Source organism: Myxine glutinosa, chromosome 11 (genome assembly GCF_964187855.1).
Source record: "Myxine glutinosa chromosome 11, kmMyxGlut1.1, whole genome shotgun sequence".
In the NCBI taxonomy this organism is placed as follows: domain Eukaryota; kingdom Metazoa; phylum Chordata; class Myxini; order Myxiniformes; family Myxinidae; genus Myxine; species Myxine glutinosa.
In genome coordinates, this window is record NC_136271.1 from 125,033,382 (window position 1) to 125,056,669 (window position 23,288).

The following is a 23,288-nucleotide window of genomic DNA, read 5'->3' on the forward strand; positions in this document are numbered from 1 at the left end:
GAAATTGAAGGCTTTTTTTATTTTAAACGATTTATATAAACATCCGTTAAATAGTATCACACGCAAATCATCAAAATCTAAACAGTATTTGTAGAATTTCAATAAAAGCCACATCACTGTTCATTTCGGTAAATATTATTCCGTCGTGTTTCAAATTTGGGCAATGGGCTCTCCAATATTCGATGTGTTCACGGTTTGAATTACGTAACGTAACGTTAGTGACGATGTTTGTGTTCACGGTAGTGTTTTAATGTGACGGTGTGAACGTAATTTCGTAATGTTTTTCGTTTTTATTTTCGTAGTCGTTTAATGAACGTTTTATGTTTAATGAACGTTTAATGAGCATAAAAAGAGCCGCTGTGCAGCGATCGGTGCAGCCATTTGTGCGGCACCCGGGAAAATAACGTTATGCGGGAGTCCAAACCTGAAAATGCTGGAGACCAAAGCTGAAATTGGAAAAACAATATAGCCTATTTTACTCCAAGGGATCCCAGGATTACCCACCCAAAATATCGTTGCGATCGGTTCAGCCGTTTTTGCGGTACCTTCGAATGGACGGACGGACAGACAGACAGACAGACAGACAGGCAGACGGACATTTGGTAAATTATAGTAAGATTTCAGGTCAATTGGGTGAAAATTGGTGATTTTACGCAATCTTGACCTTTGACCTTTTGATCCAAAAAAAAAACCAAAACAATCAGCTTATAGCTTTTGATTGGTGAACCAAATGAGTGACCCAATATGCAAATTCTTGAATATTTTTGGTCAATCGGATGAAAATTGACGAATTTATGTGATGCTGACCTTTGACCTTTTTGACAAAAATATTAATTTGCTGGGGACAGCTAACCAGACTCAGTGGTGTCAATGGTTAGGTAGAGCGTCCGCTCCCAGTTTGGGAGGTTAGGGCTTCAAACCATGGCTGAGTCATACCAATGACTAAAAATGACATCTATTAAAAGGGCAAGAGCACAAACCATCCTCATAGGTTGGCATCCATGGGGAGGAAGAAATTTCTCCTTTGGAAATGCCCTGCTGAGTGCGGTAAGAAAGGTGGCCCCATTGTTGTGGCATCGCTGGTACTCAGTATTCCAGGAAGTGACAACACTCTCCCCAAGCTCAGTAGCTGTTTGTCTCGTCTAACAGTCCTGTGATGTGTCTCGTGTATTCATCTGTATGTCCATGTGTGTGAAATGTGGGTGTGGCAGTTCCATGACGAGCTTTAGAGTCTATTTAAAAAAAAAAAAACACAGACACTATTAAGCAGCAAATGCAACTAACTACAGGACATTTCCCAGTATTTTCATCAGAAGCAGCCATGTCTTGCTGCTGTGGTACCTATAAGAACCTTACTGAGATCTTAAAAACCATCCCTGGGAACATTACCACAAACGAACTACAATTTTTTTTATTGTTTTTTTTTGTATACAAGATCGAGGCTCGTGAAAGAGCTAACATTAATCACACACAAAAAAATCAAACAGACACATAAAACATATAATAAGGGGAGCGGTAGACAAGATGGGGAGAGATGGGGAAGCACACAAACACATTTGAGAGCAGGGACATCGGGAGATCTGTGGGAGGGAGAGGGCTTTGGGGGAGGAGGCGTGGGAAGGGGGGGGGGGGGCGTGGGAGAAATATAAAACACATGGACACTGCAAGGACTTCAAGGTTGTAAAAGGATAACTTCCAGTTTGAGGCTGTACAAGGCTCAGTGACAATCCTGAAAAGAGCCCTTGGAACAAAACTCTGAGAACAACACAACTTCACAACTTAGCCCATGAATCTCAATCCTTCAGCGAAGTGGGGTGGATACTTCCAGTACTAGGACTCCATTCCACCTTCTAAAACCCAAATTATGGAGATAACAATCAACAACAACAACAACAGCAAAACACACACACACACACACACACACACACACACACACACACACACACACACACACACACACACACACACACACACACACTTCACCACTCATAGTTGATGCAGGATGAGCTGAGGATGCTTGATCACAAAAACCACAGTCTCGTGGAAGTCAAAGCATTTCAAAGGCCTTTTGACAGAGGGGCATCTGACCCAATTCTGTAAATTGGCCTTTAGATGGAATTGATTTCTTTTCGCAAGGTGCAAGAGGGAGGGGGGGGGGGGATCTTTTCGCTGGACAGTTGATTACCGATTCCTAACTGATTTGAGATCGGAAGAGCAATTACTGATTGCTGGATGTGTTGCCTCAATGAAAATTGCTTTTCAGAACTCATTGGTTGATTTTTCTCAGCTTGTACAAGGGCTGCTGAGATTCATTATATCAGTATAATGGCATCAATGTTTGTCATGTCGGTATACAGGTCAGAGGGTTAATTGAAGTCATCACAAATGTTTTTATGAGCTATGGGGAGTATTGCTATGATGTAGAAGTTTCAGGTATTTTTACATTTCATTTATAGAATCCTCCTTGAACACCAAAGTATAGCTTTTATGAGCCAGAATCATTGTGGCATCGTGTAGAGGAAAGGAACATCACAACTTTATTTCTTTAAATAAAGGGAGAGATGCTAAAAAGAGGGCTTGAAGTAGTGAACAGGGCTCATGGTGTTTTGTTTTCCTAACATATGAGCAAAGAGCCCCTCCTTACAGACGGGAGGAGGAGGAAGCAGGACTTGGAGTACGTGTTTACTATAGCACCGGTGTAAAACACACAATGTATTCACTCTCAGGAAGTGTTGGGTAATTGGTTGTGTTAAAAGGGGCAGGTAAAAGATAAGGTAAGATGTGGGATAGATCGGGTTTTGAGATCGGTAAAATAAACAGGAGCATTATGTTTACGAACGATATTTGTACACTGCCGTCATGTGCGATCCTGGCGAGAGTCTCAATCATGATGTACAATTAAGTGAACCAGCTGAAAAATGAAGGATATTTTATGACACGTTGTGATGTTGTTGTTGTATAGCTCCAGACAGTTATTTTGGACAAGCCCGCGGCCGATCAATCTCGCAGGATGATGTACCCCCGCCCTCACAAAGTCAGGGCACAGAGAGAGACAGAGAGAGGGAGAGGGAGAGGGAGAGGGAGACAGAGAGACTTTTTATGTCCTTTTATTTAAAAAAGTATAAAAACCAATACATGATGATTCAAAGGAAACAATCACAACAGTTGCACAAACTTTTACATGATAATAAACAAAATATAAGCAAACAAACAAGAAAGTATGAAGGAAATCAACCACATAGTAAATACTAACTGACCCTCAGCTATTTTGCAAAATGCTTTTTTTTTTTTACACACCACTGCTTCTCAAAGAGTTGTAACTCGGAACAACAACAAATTCCAGCTTAACTCTTGAAACACAGAGAGCTTTAAACATTTCCAAAACATCTGTACTATACGAATCATTCCGTATCATTGATTTCCTGGTCTTATATATCACCAACTTGGCTTGCGAAAGGAAGAAATGAATTAAAATTGTTGTTTCAAAATTGAAATGCCCACTAGGGCCAAAAATAATGGCGGGAAAATCAAAAACAAAGGAAAACCGTACAAGTAACATTTTAAAGAAAATAAATAAAGGAGTTAATCGGTCACAACGTACATACGCATGGGGCAAGGTTTCAGTTTGTCCACAAAATGGACATTGCTCACTTATCGCTTGCGAGAAGCGGTGAATTAGGGAATTTGTAGGTAGGATCCAATGAGCAATTCTCCATTGAAGATCCCCAACACGTTTCGGCACAGGCTGGTTATAGTACCACTGCCAAATAGGGTAAAGGGGATGGGTATTCGGCAGGACTGCAGGCCATCTACAGGGTACAGGGGAGGACAACAAAGGAAAAAGGACTTTTAAGCATTGCACATACAGGGTCTTTCGATTGCTCCCAGAAAAGGATAGATCAGCCAAAACTAATCGGTTCCAAACTAAGAGAACCAGATAGACAAAGATTGGGGAAGCGTGGAGAAGATTCGGAAGTGGGTATAGAAGGGATGTTTGCCCAACCTTGTGAGGCACAGTAGATGCGAAGTACTGATTTCAAAATGCTATCAACTCTGCGACACGATCTAATGCCAACCGTCAAAGCCAGAGCGGTAGCACTTATCCATCAGTCATTGGTGGCATTTCTCAAATTACACATTTTTGTGACTGATGCATTTATAAACTGTTGAATGAAGGTGCTTTCATTCACACACTCACCAAATAAAGAGTTGTGAAATAATGGTTCATTGAAGAACATGGATCAAACATAAGTCGAGGGGTCATGGAGACAGGTAAAGGCTTGGCATGCATTCAGTAGGCTTTGGTGAAATGCAGGTAGCATGGATAGGTCTATCTTGGTCGAATCCATCAGGAACAGCTCCTCTGCAAGGTCCAACTTCCCTGCTTGACATAAGATGCAGCTGGTAAGCTGTCTGCAGGCCAAACATGGTTCAAACAAGAAGCGCCATGTTGTTCGTAGGCGGAAAGCCATGATGCGGCACTTGACATTGACAAGCCCTTGGCCACCCTCTGCAGTTGGTACTTTTCAGATCTCTCGTTTCAGCCAATGCTTTCCGGACCAGAAGAAATGGGTGATGCATTTTTGTATTTCCTCCACCAGAGTTTTGGGCGGCTCCAGGGAAAGAACCTTGTACCATAACATAGAGGTGACTAGACTGTTGATAACTAGTACCTTACCTTGGTAGGACAGTTGGCAGAGCAAGTTCTTCCATTTCAGTAAAAGTACTTCAATGTGTGCCAACAAGCCTTCCCAGTTATGCCACACAAAATTCCCAGGGCCAAGGAACACCCCTAGGAACTTAAGATTGGATTCTTAAGATAAGATAAGAACTTAAGACTTAAGATTAAGAACTAAAGATTAAGAACTTAAGAACTTAAGATCTCTTCTCCACAAAAGATTGGCAGGGAGAGGAGGGGGGAGGGGGAATAGGGGGGCAGGTAGGGGATAGGTAGAGGGTTGAAGGCACAGCCCTTCTGTTTTTGTCCAATTTATCTTGGCCGATGATGCCCTGCTGAAGAGATCCATTGCACTCATCATCAAACTAACGTCTACTGAATGTCTGATGCAGACACAGATGTCATCTGCAAAAGCAATGCTTTTTAAGGGGTGGGTTCCAATAGTAACACCAGACAAGGACTTCTGAAAGGTATTTAAGTGGGGCTCAAGGGATAAAGCATACAAAATTCCTGACAGAGGGCAGCCCTGCCTTACCCCTCTCCCAACACAAAAAGGAGGTACAAGTTCATTATTTATCTTTAAAATAGGCGATATGTTTGAGTAACATAACTGTATATGGGATAGAAAGAGAGGTCCAAAACCAAAACATTTTAGCACTTTAAAAAGATATGTATGAGAAACAGTCAAAAGCTTTCTCCTGGTCTAAGAAGATCAAGCCACAACTTTCATAGTTAATCTCACAGATTTCAATTACATCTCGAACAACAGAGATATTATCCTGAATATTGCAACCAGGAACACAACAAGTTTGGTCCATGTGTATAATGTCTTCTAGTAGGGGTGAGGGACGCTAGGCCAAAGCCTTTGAGAAAATTTTATAGTCCGTGCACAATAAGGACAATGGCCTCCACTGTGATATGAGCAATGAATTTCCTTTTTTAGAAAGCAAAGTAAGCACGGCTCTCCTGCAGCTCAGTGGAAGTTCACCCTTCTTCAAGCTCTCCAGGAAAACCAGAAGCAATTCAGGTCCAATCAAGTCCCAAAATTTCTCGAAGAACTCCACTGGCAGACCATCCAGGCCAGGTTATTTCCCTCTGTCTAGGCTTTTAAGGGCAACATAAAGTTCCTCAAGCATGAGCGGTGACTCCAGATCCGTTCTTTGCTTTAGAGTTAGCGTACCGACACCATCAAACAAAATAGGAACAAGTTCTGCATCGACACCAGTTGCCTGGTAAAGTGTAGAGAAGAAGTCTTACATCCTTCTTAATTTCTACAGGGTTAGTCGTGATTGAATTATCAGGACGTTTCAAAGCAGTAATTAGGGAATGAGGAGATTTTGATTCAAAATCAAAGAAAAACTGGGTCGGGGAATCCAGGCGGTAAAGGTGCTGAAAGCGTAGTCTCTTTAGCGCTCCTTGGGTTTGATTAGAAATTATATTATTAAGAAGAGACTTCTTCTCACATGGTCTTAGTTTCTGTTGGGGGGTAGGATGGGTTTTTTAATTGGTTTGAATCTGGAGAATTTCCTTCCCCAGCTCCACTTCAATCCTGCGTTCTACTTGTGTGTTTAGAAAACAGAATTGCTGACAGAAACTTCTAATTTGGACCTTTGTGTTGTCCCACCACAATCGCTGGTCCTTAAAACTGGATTTGGAGCCTCTCAGATTGGACCACACCCTCTCAAAGGCATTCCTAAAGGAGGGGGGAGGAGGGGCGATTCTGCAACCTGTAGCACAATTTGAGGTTCTTCCTTGGGACAATCATTGTGCTCAGGTACGTTTTCTAAATTGGCCGGCACAACGACTATTTGATTTGAAAGATCGCCATCAGGTGCGTTGGAACACTGAGGGGTCGAATTTTGATCTATTTGCCCCCCAGTCGAATCTCGACCCGACTTGTCATAATCCGCACAAGGATTTAACGTAGTTTGCACTCCAACCTCATCTGGAGGTAGCGCATGCAACTCCTCCACATTAGGCTGAGGATCCATATCGGCAGCAGGCAGAGGATCTGCATTCACATTTAGCAATACTTCATATCGATTAATCATCGATTTTTATCAGGTGGTACTGAGTCCAATGCATCGGAGTCTAGCACCACCTTCTTTTCCTTACGGGGTGGAGGGACATTCCGAGGTGTTTTCCTCTTTCTCAAAGAGGAGACGAGTGTAAAACCATCCCAAACGTTGTGTTTTTCAGAGGTTTTCGATGTCGATGGTACGTTTTCTGTCACAATATCAGGGGTTGTTGTCTGCTCGGCCACTGCGGCGGCAATTTGTGGACAAAACCGTTTTAGATGCCCAAAGTTCCCACAGCAGAAACATTTTAACGTTTCCGTGGACGCATATACCTGGTACTCGTGATTATCCACACGAAGCGTAAATACCGCGTTGATCACCTTGTCCACATTGGATGCAGGAAACACAATGTACACCTACCGCCGGAAGGACATGATGCGTTTAGCCTGCTCGTTGCGACACCCCAGAGATAACATCGTGATCTCCGACACCCCAGAGATAACATCGTGATCTCCGACACCCCAGAGATAACATCGTGATCTCCGACACCCCAGAGATAACATCGTGATCTCAGACACCACTGTACCATACCGAGAAAGCTCTTTTAAAATTCAATCGTTTTTCAGGAATGGGGGACAATTTGATTTCAAGACTTTCACGGCTGGGGTGTCCAGTGGGGAGACCAGGACAAAATGTCCATTCTCGGTAGACAAACCGGTTTCCACAATTTCATTCATGTACAAGCTGCTCTTCAGCCACAAATATTACCAGGCGTTTGTTCATCCGTGAAGCTGCACGGATTTTCTCAAGCCCGATTATGTTACCCACCGCAATAACGATGTATTCCATGGTGACCTCGTTAGGGGGAATGCAAACCACGTCATGTTTCCACGTCAAGCGCTCAAAGGCCGCGTAGCGGGAACGTGCCGACATTACGACGATTGAAAAACCCTCGGCCTAAGCAGAGATGGATTTGGGGAGGGTGGACAGTTTTTTGTACAAGTAGGGGAGAAAAGGGGGGGAAAGCACTACTCGGCATACACCAGCACGAGCGAAACTATTGCGAGGAAACACACCTCTCAATGAGCAAAAGGGCAATAAATCACAACAACCCGTCAGAGTGCCAATGGACTCACTCCTCGATCTCACCGAAAGTCGTGGGCTCTCTCTCTCTTTCTTTCTTACTCTCTCTCTCTCTCTTCCTCTCTCTCTCTGTATATCAGAGGAAGAAAAATTAAAGTGGAGAAAAAATGAATAGATAGCAACACAAGCGAGAGTGCAATGGAGGCGGGGGATGGGGGGGAGATGAGGGGAACGAGTGACAGGGGGTGGGGAGGTCGGACGAAGGGGATAACGATAACGGGCGGGGAACTGGGAGGTGGGGGATGGGGGGAGGAAAGTGGGAGGAGAGGATGAGGGTTGTGGTACCGGGTTTGATGAAAATGGAGTGGTGGGGGCAGATAGAGAATAGACAATGTGAAGATAAACAAAAATGGAAAAACAAAAGTGAAAACAACGAGAAAAAGGGGGTAGAAAGATCGAAGGTCGTGTAGTGAAATTATACCAAAGTTGAACCCAGGAGTGATACTCGCTTAAGCCTGATCATGTGCTTGTCAAAGTGGACATCTCTCTGACCATTCTCAGAGAGCCTCCTCAGCATCGACGAGTCTGGCATTTCACTCAGGCCAACTGGCACGGTCTTCAAGCAGCCATCAATCATCTGGACTGGTCTCCCATCTCTACCGCCTCTGACATCAACTCATCCTGGGAATTCTTTCAAAGTAAATTGCTCTCTCTCATGCACAGATTTATACCATCTCGTCTTCAGTTGTCATACCCTTCCTCCCGTCCATGGTACACGGAATCTTGTGGTGAGGCTGTTGCCCTGAAACAACTTGCTTTCGTCTCCTGGAAAGCAAATCCAACGGAAGGAAATCTCATTTCCTTTCACAAAGCCCGAAACAAGTGTGTGTCCACCCTCAGGAGAGCCAGGAAACAATATCTCACCATTCTCAAGACCGAACTCTCTTATCTGTCTCCCTCTTCCAAATCCTGGTGGCGTCTGGTCAAATCTGTTTCTGGTGTTTGTTCCCCCTCCATCCCCTCCCTCACCTCAAACGGCTTAACGGCTGACTCCGCACGTGAAAAAGCTGAATGCCTCAACTCTGTGTTTGCCTCTAAATCTTGTGTCCCAAACCCATCCCTCACTGTACCCACCGTACCCAGTCGTACCCAGCTGCTCCTGGACTCTGTGTCCTTTCCTCCTGACAAGGTGGAAAAGTTTCTGTCAACCCTCGACTCTGATTCTGCAACTGGTCCTGACGGCATCAGCCCACGGGTCCTAAAATCATGTTCTTCTGCACTTTCACTCCCTCTTTCTGTTCTCTTCACCCTCTCTTTTGCTCAAGGTCATCTGCCATCTGCTTGGAAATCAGCCAACATCACCGCTTTGCACAAAAAAGGTGCAAAAACAGATACCAGCAACTACAGACCAATCAGCCTTCTCCCAATTATCAGCAAAGTCATGGAATCCATCATTGCTTCAGATATTAAATCTTTCCTCTTCTCCAATGGCTTGATCTCTGATCATCAATTTGGTTTCAGACCTGGTCACTCTACTCTGGACATGCTGCTTCTGCTTTCTCAAAAATGGATGGAGGTCCTCAACGCCAAACAGGAAATTAGAGCTGTCTCCCTTGACATTTCACGTGCCTTCGATACGGTCTGGCACCCTGCTCTGCTCTCCAAACTCTCCTCCTTTGGTATCAATGGAAATCTCCACGCATGGCTGGCGGACTTCCTCTCTGGTCGTAGTCAACGTGTGGCCCTGAATGGGTTTCTCTCATCTCCTCTTCCTGTTCAGGCTGGAGTTCCCCAAGGTAGTGTTCTGGGCCCTGTGCTTTTTCTGGTCTTCATCAATGATCTCTCTGACTCTCTTGAAAATCCTCTCTATCTCTTTGCTGACGACTCTACTCTCTGTCGCTCCATTCCTCATCCCTCAGATCGGCAGTCTGCAGCCTCCTCACTCTCTGCAGACCTGGACAAAATCACAGACTGGTCAAACAAGTGGAACATGTCTTTCAATCCTGACAAATCTCACACTCTTACAATGTCTCTCCGAAAGGACCGACTGGACAACCCTCCCATCTACTTTCTCAACAATCCTCTCCAAGAAGTTCTGTCGCTCAAGCTTTTGGGTCTCACTATCTGCCATGATCTTTCTTGGGAAAACCACATTTCCAAGCTGGCCTCCAAAGCCAGTCGCCGACTGGGCATCCTCCATCGTGCGAAGTCCTTCCTTGGCACACCTGAGCTCCTCACCACATACAAGGCTTTCATCCGCAGCTCAATGGAATACTGTTCCCCCCTCTGGGCTGGTGCTCCTGCCTCACACCTTGCTCGGCTTCACGCTGTTGAGGCCAAAGCTTTCAGAATCATTGGAATCTCATGCGATGTAGTCAACGCCGAGGGCCTTTCACTCACTCACCGCAGGCAGGTTGGTGGTCTTTCTGTCTTCTACCGACTCCTCTCCGGCCTTGCTCCCCCAGCTCTCTCTGTGCTCTCTCCCCCCAATATTCCTTCAGGTCGCACAAGATCTGCCTGCAACCCTCTTCTGGTTAAACTGCCAAAGTCTAGGCTCTCTGCTCACCTTCACTCTTTCATTCCCCTTTTCTCCCACCTCTGGAACAAACTCCCCCACTCCCTTCAATCCCACTCCTCCCTCCAGGTCTTTAAAACAGCTGTTCACCACCATCTCTTATCTTCCCCCATCGAAAACCTTGATCTTTTCTACCCCCGGTAATTCACCCCAGAGTCCTTGCAGTGTTCATATGTTTTAATCCTCTCCCACCTCCCCCCAAGTCCTCCCGATGTCCCTGCTCTCAAATGTTGTGTTTGTGTCCTTCCCCCTCTCTTTTGTGTCCTTCCCCCTCTCTCCCCATCTTGTCTACCGCTCCCCTTGTTTTTTGTGTTTTGTGTGTCGGTTTGTCTTTTTGTGTGATTAATGTTAGCTCTTTCACGAGCCTCGATCTTGTATAAAAAAAATAGAAAAAAAAGAAGAAAAAAAAGAAGCCACTGAGGGGTGTTTATAAGACCCGGGACGTCCGCGACGCGGGGCCACTCCTGTGACATTTACTATGACATGTAGTCCGTAGTCTTGAATGGTACGTACCCGCACTTATATGCTAGACTCGCTTGCTTTGACTATTATTATCGGTCCTTTCTATATGATGCCAAGATCCTGATATCTATTGCATGATTGTATTTTATACAGGATGATGTCAGAGATCTAATTGTGATTAAACCAACCTGTGGGACAAAGTTGTGGATCTGATTGATTTCCACGACATTTAATCACAATTAAGATCTACGGAAATGGCGGGACACAAGTTGATCAATGTACCGACACTCGGTGCCGATCCGCAAGCTGAGGATTCGGGCTCGGTGTTCACTCACTGGCTCATAACGCTGGAGAACCAGTTCGGAGCCCAGGATACCGTTCCCACCGCTGAAACGAAGCTGTCTGTGTTGCAGACCAAAGTCGACCACCACGTCTACAGGAGCATCGCACGATGTACGACGTACGATGCCGCCGTGGCAGAACTAAAGCGACTTTACATTAAGAAACGGAGCGTGGTGTACAACAGGCATCTGCTCGCAACGCGGCGTCAACAGCCGACCGAGTCGATCGATCGCTTCGCCCAGGAGCTGCGACACCTTCTCGCGGACAGTGCTCAAGAGGTACGGACACACGAGCAAGTCCAGGACGATCTTGTCCGAGACGCTTTCGTCTCTGGGATCAGCTCTACAAATCTGAGGCTCAGACTCTTGGAGACAGCTGACCTGACGTTCGCGGAGGCCCTACGGGTGGCCAACGTTTACACCGAGGCCCGGGAACAATCTACCGCTTATGACCACGCACGGGTCGTTGCGGGGACTACTCAACTCGCGCGACCGGAGAGGGCTACCGCCGAGGATACGGGTGCGGACTCGACTACGGCCGAGCCCCTGGCCGCTCCCGAGGTGGACTCGGATTCCGGCCTTGCAGCAGCTACCGCAGCCAGGCCAGGGCCTGAACGAAACGTGACGTGTTACTTCTGTGGCAATCGACAGCACCCCAGGTCGGCGTGTCCGGCTCGGGAAGCCATATGCCATTTGTGTTCTACTAAAGGACATTTTGCAAAAGTCTGCAAGAAGACCGTGCGGGGCGCACGAGCTCGCGCGACCTTGAATGGGCTTATCGCTGAGCCAACGGACCGAGCACAGAGCGGGGCGCCTCACCCGGCTTTGATGAGCTGTCCTCATCCTCCCGGGCCCCTGGCTGCACGCACGTCCTTGGTGAGATACATCGGGCCGCCTAAACAAAGGGCGCGAACGTGACCGGCCGCGGAGCGACCGACCTTGACTGGCGTTCGAACGCCCTCCTCAAACAAACGACAAGTTTCTGCTTTGAAAGCTCCTCCTGTTATGCAGCAAACGCTGCATGTGACACGAGCGTCATCTGACGGTGGCTCGTACGAACTACACGCTCTTGATCGAGCACATGAAAGTACAATTGACTGCGATCTTTCGCACGTGACACGAGAGCCATCTGACGGCGGCTCGTACGAACTACACGCTCTTGGTCCGGCACGACCAACTATGCGTTTGGCACGGGGGCCCTCCGCGGGCTCCTCAAACGCCCGGAAAACTGCAGCCGGTGTGGGATCCACACGAGAGGCGCGATCCTCTTGCTCGGACGGCACAATACCTGCCGGATCTTCCGGCCTTGATCAGGCCATTGTTCCGCTCTTGCTCGAAGGCATTTTTGCGCGGACCCTAGTCGACACGGGATCTACAGGTAGATTTGTCGATCAGCGGCTGGTGCATCACCATGGGTGGCCGGTCCTCGGGACTACATGACGGATCTTCATGGCCTCCCAAGGACTTAGGCTCAGCACGAAGGGGGAATGCCGATTGAAACTTGTGATAAAGGGACGCATGTTTTCCGATGTACATCTCATGGTCTTGCCTGCATTATGTGCTGACATTCTGTTAGGACACGATTTTCTTAAGCGACATGGACGTTTGGAAATGGAGTTCGGAGGGACGGACACGCTTGCTGTGTGTGCGCTCGCGAAAATGGAAATTGAGCCTCTTTCGCTGTTCCCCAACCTGACCACTGACTGCACTCCTGTAGCAGTAAAATCGCGGCGCTACTCCCGGGCAGACGCGCAATTCATTGCAGAAGAAACGGCCCAGCTCTTAAAGGACGGTGTTAGCGAACCTAGCCGGTCGCCGTGGCGGGCCCAGGACTTAGTGGTGCGAAGTGAGGCCCATCGCCGGCGCATGGTAATCGACTACTCACAGACGGTTAATCGCTTTACACAGCCGGACGCCTACCCCTTACCGGGGATGGACGCGCTAGTACGACAGGTTGCCCAGTACTCCGTCTACAGCACTCTCGATCTGCGTAGTGTGTATCATCAGATCCCCATCTCTAGGGCTGATCGCATCTGTACTGCCTTTGAATCGGGTCAAAGGTTATACCAGTTCACCCGACTACCTTTTGGGGTAACGAACGGGGTCGCCTGTTTTCAGAGGGCTATGGACGACCTCGTTACTAAGGAGAACTTGACAGATGTCTTTGTATATCTGGACAATCTTACGGTTTGTGGGTATGACCAGGGGCATCACGATGCTAATCTGAAGCGCTTCCTCGAGATCGCGCATAGGTATCGCCTAACCATGAATGAGGCTAAGTGTCGTTACTCTCTACGCACGATAGATCTTCTGGGGTACACCGTGACCCATGGCTCAGTCTCTCCGGATAAGGAGCGTCTGCGACCTTTGCTCGATATGGCTCCACCTAGCGATCGGGCTTCGCTGAAGCGCGCTCTCGGGCTGTTCGCCCACTATTCGAAGTGGGTGCAAAATTTCTCCACGAAGCTCCGCCCCCTCGTGGCCTGCGACACGTTCCCCATGAACCCGGCCGCCTTGGCAGCCTTCGGGGGCCTTAAGGCCGACATCGCTGGCGCCGCTGTGGCGACGATCAACGAGAGCGAATCTTTCGTCTTAGAAAGTGATGCCTCAGATCATGCGATAGCGGCGACTCTCTCCAAAGGGGAGTGCCCTGTGGCTTTCTTTTCGCGGACTCTCACCTCCGCTGAGCGGAGGCATTCGTCTGTCGAAAAGGAAGCGTACGCGATCGTCGAGTCGATTCGGCGATGGCGACCGTACTTACTCGGGCGATGCTTCCAAATTATCACGGACCAACAAAGCGTTGCGTTCATGTACGACACCTTACATGCTCAACGTATTAAGAATGAGAAAATCACCCGCTGGCATATCGAACTCGCCGACTTCTGCTACACCATCAAATACCGCCCGGGGAAGGATAACCTGGTCGCTGACGCCTTATCAAGGCCGGCTACGTGCGCGGGGATCGTAACTTTAGAGGGGCTGCGCACTTTGCACGACACTATGTGTCATCCAGGGGTGGCGCATTTTGCTCATTTTGTGCGTAGGGGTAATCTGCCATACTCGATTGAGGACATCCGCCGGATCTGCCGTGACTGCGCTATATGTGCGGAACTCAAACCGCGTTTTTACAACCCTCCCTTGGGGACGCTGGTTAGGGCTACTAGACCGTGGGAGAGATTGGCGATGGATTTCAAAGGACCGCTGCCGGAGTCGAGCAACTCTCGTTATCTGCTCACTATCGTTGATGAGTACTCGCGATTCCCTTTTGCTTACATGTGCGGGGATATGACGGCTGCCACGGTCATACGGTGCCTGCAGAATTTGTTTTCTATGTTTGGGTATCCGGCCTACGTGCATACCGATCGGGATGCGGTGTTCCTGTCTCAGGAGGTGAGAGGTTATTTGCTCCAAAATAATGTTGCTTCGAGTTACACCACACCGTACAGACCCCAGGCGAATGGGCAGATCGAACGCTTCAATGGGATTATATGGAGGGCCGTCATGCTAAGCCTCCGGACCCTCGGCCGGGGTCTCGATAAATGGGCTTGGTCGCTACCTGCGGCTCTGAACTCGATCAGGGCTCTCCTATGTACGGCCAGCAACCAGACTCCTCACGAAAGACTGTTCCACCACCCTAGAAGCTCAGGTAGTATCCGATCTTTACCCAGCTGGCTCGCTGAGCCGGGGCCGGCCTATCTCAAATGAGCGGTGCGCACAAGCAAGTACGACCCCTTAGTAGATAAGGTGCAGGTACTCCAGGCTAATCCCGAGCATGCTCGTGTGATGATGGCAGATGGGTGCGAGTCCACTGTCTCCGTACGCCATCTCGCCCCTTGTGGGGTCATCGACCCTTATAGAGATATCGACGAACCGATCTACGAGTCTATGGACTCTACCAAAGCTTCCTCTATGGAACTTATGCCGACACTTCTGTCGTCACCTACACCCCTGCCTGAAGGCTCTGAGGTGCCCCCTCCGACACCTGCCTCCAGCGGCTACTCCGACGCAGGGGACTCCTGGCTTGGGGACGCCGTACCCGGTAGTTTCTGGACACGAGCTGGCAGGGTAGTTCGCCACCCCGACCGTTACGGGTGGACCGACTGACATGGAATGACGTCCCCAATCAATTAATGCTGACGCGCGCTTGGAATCTGCCTAGCGGCAGTATAGTTCTAAAGGCGGGGAGAATGTAGTGAAATTATACCAAAGTTGAACCCAGGAGTGATACTCGCTTAAGCCACTGAGGGGCGTTTATAAGACCTGGGACATCCGCGACGCGGGGCCACTCCTGTGACATTTACTAAGACATGTAGTCCGTAGTCTTGAATGGTACGTACCCGCACCTATATGCTAGACTCGCTTGCTTTGACTATTATTATCGGTCCTTTCTATATGATGCCAAGATCCTGATATCTATTGCATGATTGTATTTTATACAGGATGATGTCAGAGATCTAATTGTGATTAAACCAACCTGTGGGACAAAGTTGTGGACCTGATTGATTTCCACGACAGGTCGGAGCAGCTCGCATCTCACCACACATGCACAGCCGCCATCTTGCCACACCCAACACACAAACGGCCAACAGAGGGAGAAAGAGAAAGAGAAAGAGAAAGAGAAAGATGAAGAGGAAGAGAAAAAGGAAAAGGAAAAAGGGAAAGGGGATGGGGCGGGGGCTGGGGCTGGTCCTGGGGTCTCCGACCATGACTGTGCTACCCTGACGAATCCGGGCATCGGGGAAGAATAGGGAAGATTTGGCCCCCGACTTGCGTCGGTGGGTGGGGGGGGGGGGAGGGGGGGGGGTTATACCCCCCAGGGGTACAACCACCACAAAGAGGTTTATAACACGTAGTTGTTGTCACTGTTGTCATCGCTGTTGTTGTTGTCACTGTAGTTGTTGTCACTGTAGTTGTTTTTGTGCTCCTTCAACATACTTTTACATGTTTTTATATTTCTTCGTTTATCATTCCACACATGATTTGCCAAGTATCTGTTTGTGTGTGTTTTTGTCTGTGTTTATAGGTTTGTTTATTTTGCAGTATTTTGTTTATTTGTCCAAGTCCTGCTTCGTCTTTTCCCCAGACGGGCTCTTTATAGTAACAATAACAATAATAAAAAAACGATGTTTATTGTAGTCACCATGGCCGAGTGGTTAAAGTTGCTGGCTCATAAATTAGGAGATGCGGTTTGATCACAGGTAAAGACAAATTCCAAATTTCTTTCTTGGGTTTGAAAAAGTGTTGCACATGCACGGACACAGCTCCCTTAATATAGACAAGACGTGTTTAGCTGTCGCTTCGCTGATGGGATTAATCTAAAGACAGCATGTTGTACTTCACAAATATATTGAATGTCTATTTATGAGTGTCAATGAGGACGTAAAATGAAGTAAAACATACCAGAAAGGATCTTTTATAACACACAGTTGTTGTTTTCATGGTTGCGGTTGTTTGTGTGCTCCTTCAGTGTACTTTTATACATTTTTTCCCTTTACTTTGGAGAAGTATTGCAAAACACAATTTGTGTTTCCTCACTTTATTCGTTCAAATTCTAGCTTTTTCTTTTCTTTTTGTTCATTTCCCTTTCTTTTATATCTCTTTTACTCTTAATTTCTTTCTTTATCCATCTGTCGAGGGAGAAGTGAATTCTTGGAATTACTTTTTGTAAGGCTCGTTTGGCTGCGTTTGGATGGGTTTGGATGGGTTTTAAGGTGAAAGAGTAGCAGCTGAAACCCAAATCTTTTCCTGGTTCCTCCTGATAATTTATCATTCCCGTTGCTCCAATTATCACTGGTAGAATTTCGGTGCTCTTCAGCTTCCAGGATCTTTTCACTTCATTACTGAGGTCTTGGTGTATGTGTGTGCGTGTGTACGCACAGAATATGTGCAATATTTTACGCACAAGATGCGTGTACACAACATACCACTGTACAATGTGTCACACATAATATGTCTGCATACAATCCAACATGTGCAAAATATGTATATGTGTATATAACCCATAAAAACAACGTGAGCATCCAATACGCAGCATATGATGTGTTGCATGTTTGGAACAGGATCGCCGAAAGGGAGGGTACCCTGCTAGTATGTATAATATGTGGTAGGTATATCATGGAATATGGTAATACTCCATATGGAGAGATGATGTGGATAAAAAATGGTCGCCCCCAAAAATGTGTACACAGTGATATGTTGACAAGATATATAGAGTCAGGATATAAACCTTTATAAAAGCCATTCCTTTTATTCTCGAGTGTTTTCTGAACTACCAAGACTTAAAAAGACGCCAGAATACATCGCTAAAGTACCACATCGGGAGATCGGTAAATCGTAGGCCTACTTCTTCCTCTTCCCCTCTGAAAACAATGTTAAACTGTTCGCTGTTCCCAAACCAAATACTGCTGGTGTGATTAAGGTGATTCCAACGCGAGGAAGTTACTTTGTCTCGGCCTATTTATTGCACGCAACCCAAAAATTAAAGAATATGTAAACCATTTACCGTTTTATTATGAAACAAGTACAAAAAGTTTTAATTAAAACAAAAGCCGCGTCGATGTTACACAATGCCTAGATGCAGCTGTGCCTATAACGTCGATGTTATAGGCACAGGACATTCCTATTGATTCGATTACTTGATGTTATTTTTGTGCAAAGTGAAAATATATCTCGGCAATTTCCCGTGTGTGGCGACGAATTTTTAATATATCTCGGCATTTTCCCGTCTGTTATTTCAGGCGGTGTATGACTGACCATGCCGCGATTTAAAAAATATATATCTCGGCAATTTCCCGTGTGTGGCGACGAATTTTTAATATATCTCGGCATTTTCCCGTCTGTTATTTCAGGCGGTGTATGACTGACCATGCCGCGATTTAAAAAAAAAATATCTCGGCAATTTCCCGTGTGTGGCAACACGTGAACGAAGCTATGCTCCTCTCTCCACATTATTGTGACGACGTATAAATTAAATATTTCATCGTGACGATTGTCATCAAATGGACGAATTTTTAATATATCTCGGCATTTTCCCGTCTGTTATTTCGGGCGGTGTATGACTGAGCATGCCGCGATTTAAAAAAAATATATATATCTCGGCATTTTCTCGTCTCTTATTTCGGGCGGTGTATGACTGAGCATGCCGCGATTTAAAAAATATATATCTCAATGGATTTGAAGTTACAGGCCTTTGAGAATTCATTTCGTTCTATAAAGGGCAACTTTCATCGGATTTTCTTCCCGTTTTTTTTCAACTGAGTCTAAAACTATGTTAGCGACTGTGAAAAATGAAATGATATATCGAATTTGATTTGAAATAAAACTGTGTGAGAGAGGAAGACACCACGGGCCTACAAAACAGGCCTCAAAGCTATGCGAGTTAATAAAATGGTGGATATTTGTTTATATGAAGGCTCTCCCAGAATGGGTGGAGCTATGGTTCCCAGAATGGGTGGAGCTTTGAGGTTTTGTCTTCTCTGCAAGAACAAGAAGAAGAAGAAGAAGAAGAACAACAACAACAACAACAGCAGAGGGCACTCTATGAGCAGCGTCTGCGACGCGGCTAAAAGGTGCAACTCGAACGGTACTCAGTGGAGAGCATACCTCCACCTGGTTGGCCATATCACTCAATGGTGAAGAATTCACTTTAAAAAAAATTCTACTAGCTGGATCTAGATCTTCACCAAAATTAAATCGATTCTTCCTTGTCACACACACAACCTGTCTAACAAGGTTCGTCCAAATCCATCCATAACTTTTTGAGATATCCTGCTATGTATCGTTTTTGGCCCTATCTCCCAATGGTGAAGAATCACTTAAAAAATTCCACTAGCCGGATCCGAATATGGATCTTCACCAAAATCTAATCATTTTGTCCTTGTCACACATACGCTACATCTCTGCCAAATTTCGTCCGAATCCGTCCACAACTTTTTGAGATATCTTCACATACGGACGAACAGACAAACCGACAGGGGTGAAAACATAACGTCCATCCACCTTTGTTAAACTGTTCGCTGTTCCCATAACGATCGCTGTGTATGTGTGGTGAGGTGCCATATCATTTAATACTTGGAGGTAACAAGTATTAAAACTATTAAATAAAAAAATGGATTTAATCCATACTAAAATATCAAAATATGTAAAACATTAAGCATTTTATTACTTTGAAAAAAATATAAGATATTCGCACATATTTCCGCATAATATGTGAAAATCCAAATACTGGAGTGCACCAAAAGCCAGGATTGGAGGGGGGAGGGAGGAGGGGGGTGGGAGGGAGGGAGGAGATGGGGTGGAATGTACCACTAGCCGAATTTAACAATATGGATGGATTTAATCCATACCAAAATAACAAAATATATAAAAAATTAAGCATTTTATTTTGAGAACAAACGATATTTGCACATAAAATTTCGGCATATGATGTGAAAATCTAAATACTGGACTGAACCAAATGCCAGGATTGGGAGGGGGCGGGGGGTGCAAAATGTACCCCAAGCTAAATTTAATAACATAGATGGATTTAATGCATGTCAAAATAAAATATATATATAAAAGATTAAGCGTTTCACTATTTAAAAAAATTGCACGCAAACCAAAATATAAAAAAAATACATAAAACATGAAGCATTTTCTGATAACAAACCGAACATACAAATTGATCCCCTCCTCCCCTTCCTTAAAGTCGTTGGGTTTTCACAGATTTATAAGCACTTTCGATTTTTAAACACTTTTAAGTGAGCATGCTGCCGAAGACAAGGAACAATAGAAAAGAACAAAATAATCTTCTGAAGAAAAAGAAGCATGTTACATCGGGGGTTTGAAGAAGAAGAAGAAGAAGAATAAGCAGAAGAAGAAGCCCTCCTAGGTTCAGTTGTATCGGGGAGCAGCGATGACATCTGCAACATCTGCTTGGCTGCTCCATACAACATAACACATTATGGAAGACTATGTGACCGGTCCTGTCTCCACTGACTCAGACGAGAGCATACCTAACATGATATATGCGAGGGATCTGTGGGTCGCTCCTGGGAGCCCAGAAAATGATGCTGTTCCAGTGGGTGATTCACATTGATGTCTGTATACTATACGATCTCACTGATCTGTATACATGTGTATTTTACGTTATTTAATGAACTCTTTTATTACATATATATTCCCCCTAAAAAAACAACATAAAAAAGAAAACAAACATTAAAAAAAAAAAACATAACCCTAAAAAATCAACAGAAAAAAGAAAACAAACATTTAAAAAAACACATAAAGGGATGAAATCTCAAAAAATAAAAGAGGAAGAAATGTCCAAAAAAAAAGACGGGAACGGTACTGGGTAGACTCGTAGAGAGCATACCTCCGTCACGCTGAACAGTTTACGGTTTGTATCCACTGATATGTCGGATCTGGATCCGACATGAACCAAAATCGAATCAGCTTGTTCTTGTCACTTACCCAACTCATCCAACAAGTTTTGTCATAAGTCGTCCACAAATTTTTGAAATATCATGATATGGATTGTTTTTGGCCTTCACTCTCAATGGTGAAGAATGACTTGAAAAAAAAAAAAAATTCTCATGTCCAGATCCGTATTTGGATTTTCTAGTTAAATGTAATGCTGTGCGTTCTATTGGAAGTAAAAGTATACATGATATTAAGGACACAGATGAATAGTGTAAAATACAAAAGAAAGATAAATATTTCTCTATATTTTGGATTTTTGGATTTATTTGGTATTTTGGTATTTATTTTTTTGGGATTGTATTTTGGTATTTTGTCTCAGGTATTTTGGATTGTTGGATTTATTTGGTATTTTGGTATTTATTTTTTTGGGATTGTATTTTGGTATTTTGGTATTTTGTCTCAGGTATTTTGGATTGTTGGATTTATTTGGTATTTTGGTATTTCTTTTTTTGGGATTGTATTTTGGTATTTTGGTATTTTGTCTCAGGTATTTTGGATTGTTGGATTTATTTGGTATTTTGGTATTTCTTTTTTTGGGATTGTATTTTGGTATTTTGGTATTTTGTCTCAGATATTTTGGATTGTTGGATTTATTTGGTATTTTGGTATTTTTTTTTTTGGGATTGTATTTTGGTATTTTGGTATTTTGTCTCAGGTATTTTGGATTGTTGGATTTATTTGGTATTTTGGTATTTCTTTTTTTGGGATTGTATTTTGGTATTTTGGTATTTTGTCTCAGATATTTTGGATTGTTGGATTTATTTGGTATTTTGGCATTTATTTTTTTGGGATTGTATTTTGGTATTTTGGTATTTTGTATCAGGTATTTTGGATTGTTGGATTTCATATTGTGATTTAAAATCATCGTAACCGATGTGCTATATCATGCTGGTGCTATATTATTCCCCTGATCTCCATTCGAATCCTTCCTGTCCATCTTTAAAAACGCATCATCTTCAACCATCTACTCAGCTCTCATCCCAGAGCATCAATCTTTCTGAGCTCCTTTTGCAATTTTGATCATTTAAAAACAAAACAGTAACACCCTCGAGTATCTCGAGGCATCGGCTGGTATCGACCCTTGTGGTTCATGCCTCAATATTTAGTCATTATCTATGTGCCCACACCTCCGCAGGAACACCCATCTGGCTGTGCCTCCAGATTGCGCCCATCCGCAATGAGGCTGATCGAGTCGTTCTCTTTCTCAGCACCTTCCGTGACATCACACCATTCAAGCAGCCCATTGAGGACGAGTCAACTAAAGGTAGCAAAGATATTGAGGTATCCCAAAAATATTGTTCGAATGATGATGTGTGAGCTACCTTTTGAGGTATGTTCTCGATTGAACTTGTGAGCTGATTTTGTGCAGCATGAACTATAAACCTCCCATGAGATGCGGAGAACATACAGGTGTATGATCTGGAGAAGTTCCAAACCGTCTTTAATGTGGATGATTTGTTAATGCATCAACTTCTTTAATGATACTTTAAATATCTACCACTTGTAATGCCACTGTTTAAATGTCTCAATAGTAAGCCAGTGCAATAGGTGTGTTGTTATTTATTTATTTTTGTTGAGTGGTATGTAAGTTGCTGTGTCTTGTTATGCTGTTGGAACCCATCTGTGGATCGGTCCCATCGGCCGATGGGTCTGACCCATCTGCGGATGTGTTGTTCACCTTGAAGGTGAACCCATCTGTGTTTCCTATGCATCAATGGTGGATGAGTATGTTTATTTGAACCTAAAAATAAGCAATTGATGTCATAAATGTTTATAAAGCAGTCCGTGACATGTGGTTTAATCTGTTAAACATTTAAAAATCATCTCTGTTAAGTTCCTACCACATGTAATTCCAATGACTGTGTACCTGATTGAAGAGCACCATTCTGTCAACACATTCCTTCAAGGTGAACAACACATCCGCAGATGGCGCAGACCCATCGGCCGATGGGTCTGCATTGTCATTTCTCGTGCATCCCAGATGGGTCAGACCCATCGGCCGATGGGACCGATCCACAGATGGGTTCCAACAATGCTACTTCTACTCTACACCACTACTCCTGCACTCATTCCCACTTTCTTATGCAGTTGGCTTGGCCAAGCCTGACATTCGACTGGAAATTACTTTGGCAGGGGTTGGTAATTTGTTCAGGCTGCCGCTGTCGATGGGCCTTCTCTTCGTGAAGGACACGGTGGGATCTTTAATGTCCACCGACTAATGCTAGCAGACGAGACTCCGAGTGCATCCAAGGCACGCACGTTGATGCTTCGTCCTGCCTGTGAAACACCAATCTGTCAGTCTGTAGTCTGGTGGAGAATCGAACTTTGGGAATGTAAGAACCAACCACAAAACTTGGAGCGGCATCAGATTGCAGGCAGATTGGTCTCTTCCACCACCCACTCCATGACCGTATGTCGTGAGCCTTTTATCGACAATCCAATCGCATCATGGTAATTGTCTTGAGACGAGCTCAGCTTTGAGAAGCTTCAAATCCAGATATCCTTTATACTGTTTCTTTTAAATCCGAATTTCAACATTTTGAAGCGTCCAGTGTCTGTTATTTTGGGCAACCACAATTCCCTTAAATCTTCATTCAATGGCATTGTGAAAACCATTAACCATGCGTGGAGAAATGGGTGTTCCTGTGGGATGCATCCATAGGAAAATGATT

General features: G+C 45.0%; 1 protein-coding gene across 1 annotated transcript in view; it reads left to right on the forward strand.

Annotated features, from left to right (window-relative positions):
* The window catches only part of KCNH1 (potassium voltage-gated channel subfamily H member 1), a 728,543-nt gene that overhangs the window by 118,870 nt on the left and 586,385 nt on the right, over positions 1 to 23,288 (forward strand). Inside the window, exon 4 of the mRNA XM_068131096.2 lies at positions 21,752 to 21,880. Within this exon, the coding sequence (XP_067987197.1) occupies positions 21,752 to 21,880 (129 nt within the window). The remainder of the gene's footprint in view (positions 1 to 21,751; positions 21,881 to 23,288) is intronic.